Here is a 2,136-nt window from a genome sequence, read left to right on the forward strand (position 1 = left end):
TTTCAAAGAGGAGGGAAATACACAGCAATTCAGAAGTGTTTTTCTTGAATCTGATGAATTGAGGTGCTCTTGATATTTGATAATACTACTGAAAAGTAGGTGCAAATTTTTATCCACTCGCTTTATACTTGTGAATCCTGATCTTCTGAGACTAGCAGAGTAGAGCAAACTGTCACTGGCAGGTGATGTGTTGCAAGTGCCTGTGATAATGCACTGTTGGAATATTGCAGATGGAAGTTGACACAGCACTGAGCGACCTGGAAGCGGCTGACTTTGGAGAGCTGGTAAAAGTTTTCTTTTTGCTGTTTGCATTGCACAGTATCTTTTTGCCTTGGGGACATATTCCATAGTTTAAAAAAGCACTAGGGTCGAACTCATATGCTTCTTTTAATCAAGTGGGAGTCCAAGCAAACTATCCTTGTTTTTAAGATAGCTCAGTTTCACCCATTCTGTTCATCCTGAATTTCTCTCTGTGGTTAACATTATAACTGCATTATAATCCTAGAGGATTAGTCACTGAGAATCCATTATTTACTACCATTTAAGTCCATGGGATGTCCACAAGGATACTCTAATTTTAATATAGCTGACGGTTGTTACGTTTCTTTTCGTATAGATAACTGTTTCCTTCCCAAACAATTTATAAGGTATAACTGAGCATAAAGATAACTTGTTTGATCACATATTTACCATAACAATTCTTAAGTACAAAAGATACTTTTGTACTTGTTAAGTACAAAAGGTACTTAACAATTCTCAAACCTTAAAATACAAGGCAGGCAGACATATAGTCCATCTTGCAAAAGAATAAATAAAAAACCAGAATCACCTGGCTCATTATTTACAGAAAGCAACGGTTAGAAGTTGTAGTTTATTGCATAGAAATTGCACCCACCGAATTTAAAATACAATGTATCCACCTGACAACAGTGTCACTGATCTGAGAGCACTGGGCATCCAGACTAAAAGATCGACAAATACATATATTTTGGGTAAAATGTCAGATACTGGAAAAAAGTGCTTTGACTTGGAAGTTTTACTCTAGGAGGGCCTCTGGTGTCAGTAGTTATGCTTCAGCTACTTCACTGTTAAGAACTGTGAGAATTAGCATATCCTAACAAAAATAGTTTATGGACAGATAAGAACTAAATAGGAAATCTGTTATTTTGAGCTGAAAATTGTCAGAGAAAATTGTAATGAGACAAAAATCAATAATAGAGGCTAAAAACTTAGTATTTCACTTGACTGTGCAGTATTAACTGCCATACTGATAATAAGAAGTGGTCCAAAATTAAAGTTTTAAATAAGATACTGATTACAATTGGCTGGAAGTAGGTTACTTACATTTGGTAAATAAAATTAAAACTCTGAATTAAAAATTATACTATGCTTTCCCCCCGCCCCAGTCTGAAGATTATTACAACATGAGAAGATTATACGTGATCATGGGCTCTTGTCTCTTCTACAAGGTAAGTATTAGTGATTAAGGCCTAAAGATTAGGAAAAGTCATGTGGAAATCTGACCCAGTCATGGAGTCAGAACCCCATAAATATAAAAAAAAAACCCAAAACCCTGTATGATTGCTTTGAACCTGTATTTCTAGTAAGAGACCTAAAACTTAAACACCGTAACAGGAAAAACTGATGTCGGGAAGTGATTTGTACTATATGATCAGTAAGAACAGAATACTTTTTAAAACTGTAAATTTTGTGGCATGTGATTCAAGGATGGGAGAGAGTAATAAGAAAGTAGGAAGAGTCAATTCAAGTGAGACCATGTAATATTCTAATAGGAACTTTTTTTGTTCATTGCCATTTTTTAAGAAAGACAACAGGTCATCTATCTGTCTTTCATCTGTCTCTAAATCAGAGACTTGAGAAATTGGATTAACAGCTTTTTCCACATTGGCCTCATTTGTAAATTTATGTATCTATTAAATTTTGACAGTGTAATCAACAGTATAAGACGCAGAGAACAGCCTTTGCTTCGAGGAAACTTGTATTTTAAGGATTTTCTCATGCAGTTGTGCTTCATGCTGGTAGCGTTATGAGAGTGATCTGTTAGCACAAATGGAGCTGCACAGTATCTACCATGAGAGCACTTTAACCGTAATGCCCTTAGTGCCAGAAGAGCGG

General features: G+C 35.6%; 1 protein-coding gene across 1 annotated transcript in view; it reads left to right on the top strand.

Annotated features, from left to right (window-relative positions):
• Nucleotides 1-230: 230 nt before the first annotated feature.
• Nucleotides 231-2,136, top strand: part of LOC104489893 (protein inturned-like) — a gene marked incomplete at its 5' end in the record, with an annotated part of 8,801 nt that continues 6,895 nt past the window's right edge. The window contains 2 exons of the mRNA XM_010132106.1: nucleotides 231-284; nucleotides 1,407-1,469. Coding sequence (XP_010130408.1) covers nucleotides 231-284; nucleotides 1,407-1,469 — 117 coding nt within the window. The remainder of the gene's footprint in view (nucleotides 285-1,406; nucleotides 1,470-2,136) is intronic.

Source organism: Buceros rhinoceros, unplaced genomic scaffold (assembly GCF_000710305.1).
Source record: "Buceros rhinoceros silvestris isolate BGI_N320 unplaced genomic scaffold, ASM71030v1 scaffold7370, whole genome shotgun sequence".
Classification (NCBI taxonomy): Eukaryota; Metazoa; Chordata; class Aves; order Bucerotiformes; family Bucerotidae; genus Buceros; species Buceros rhinoceros.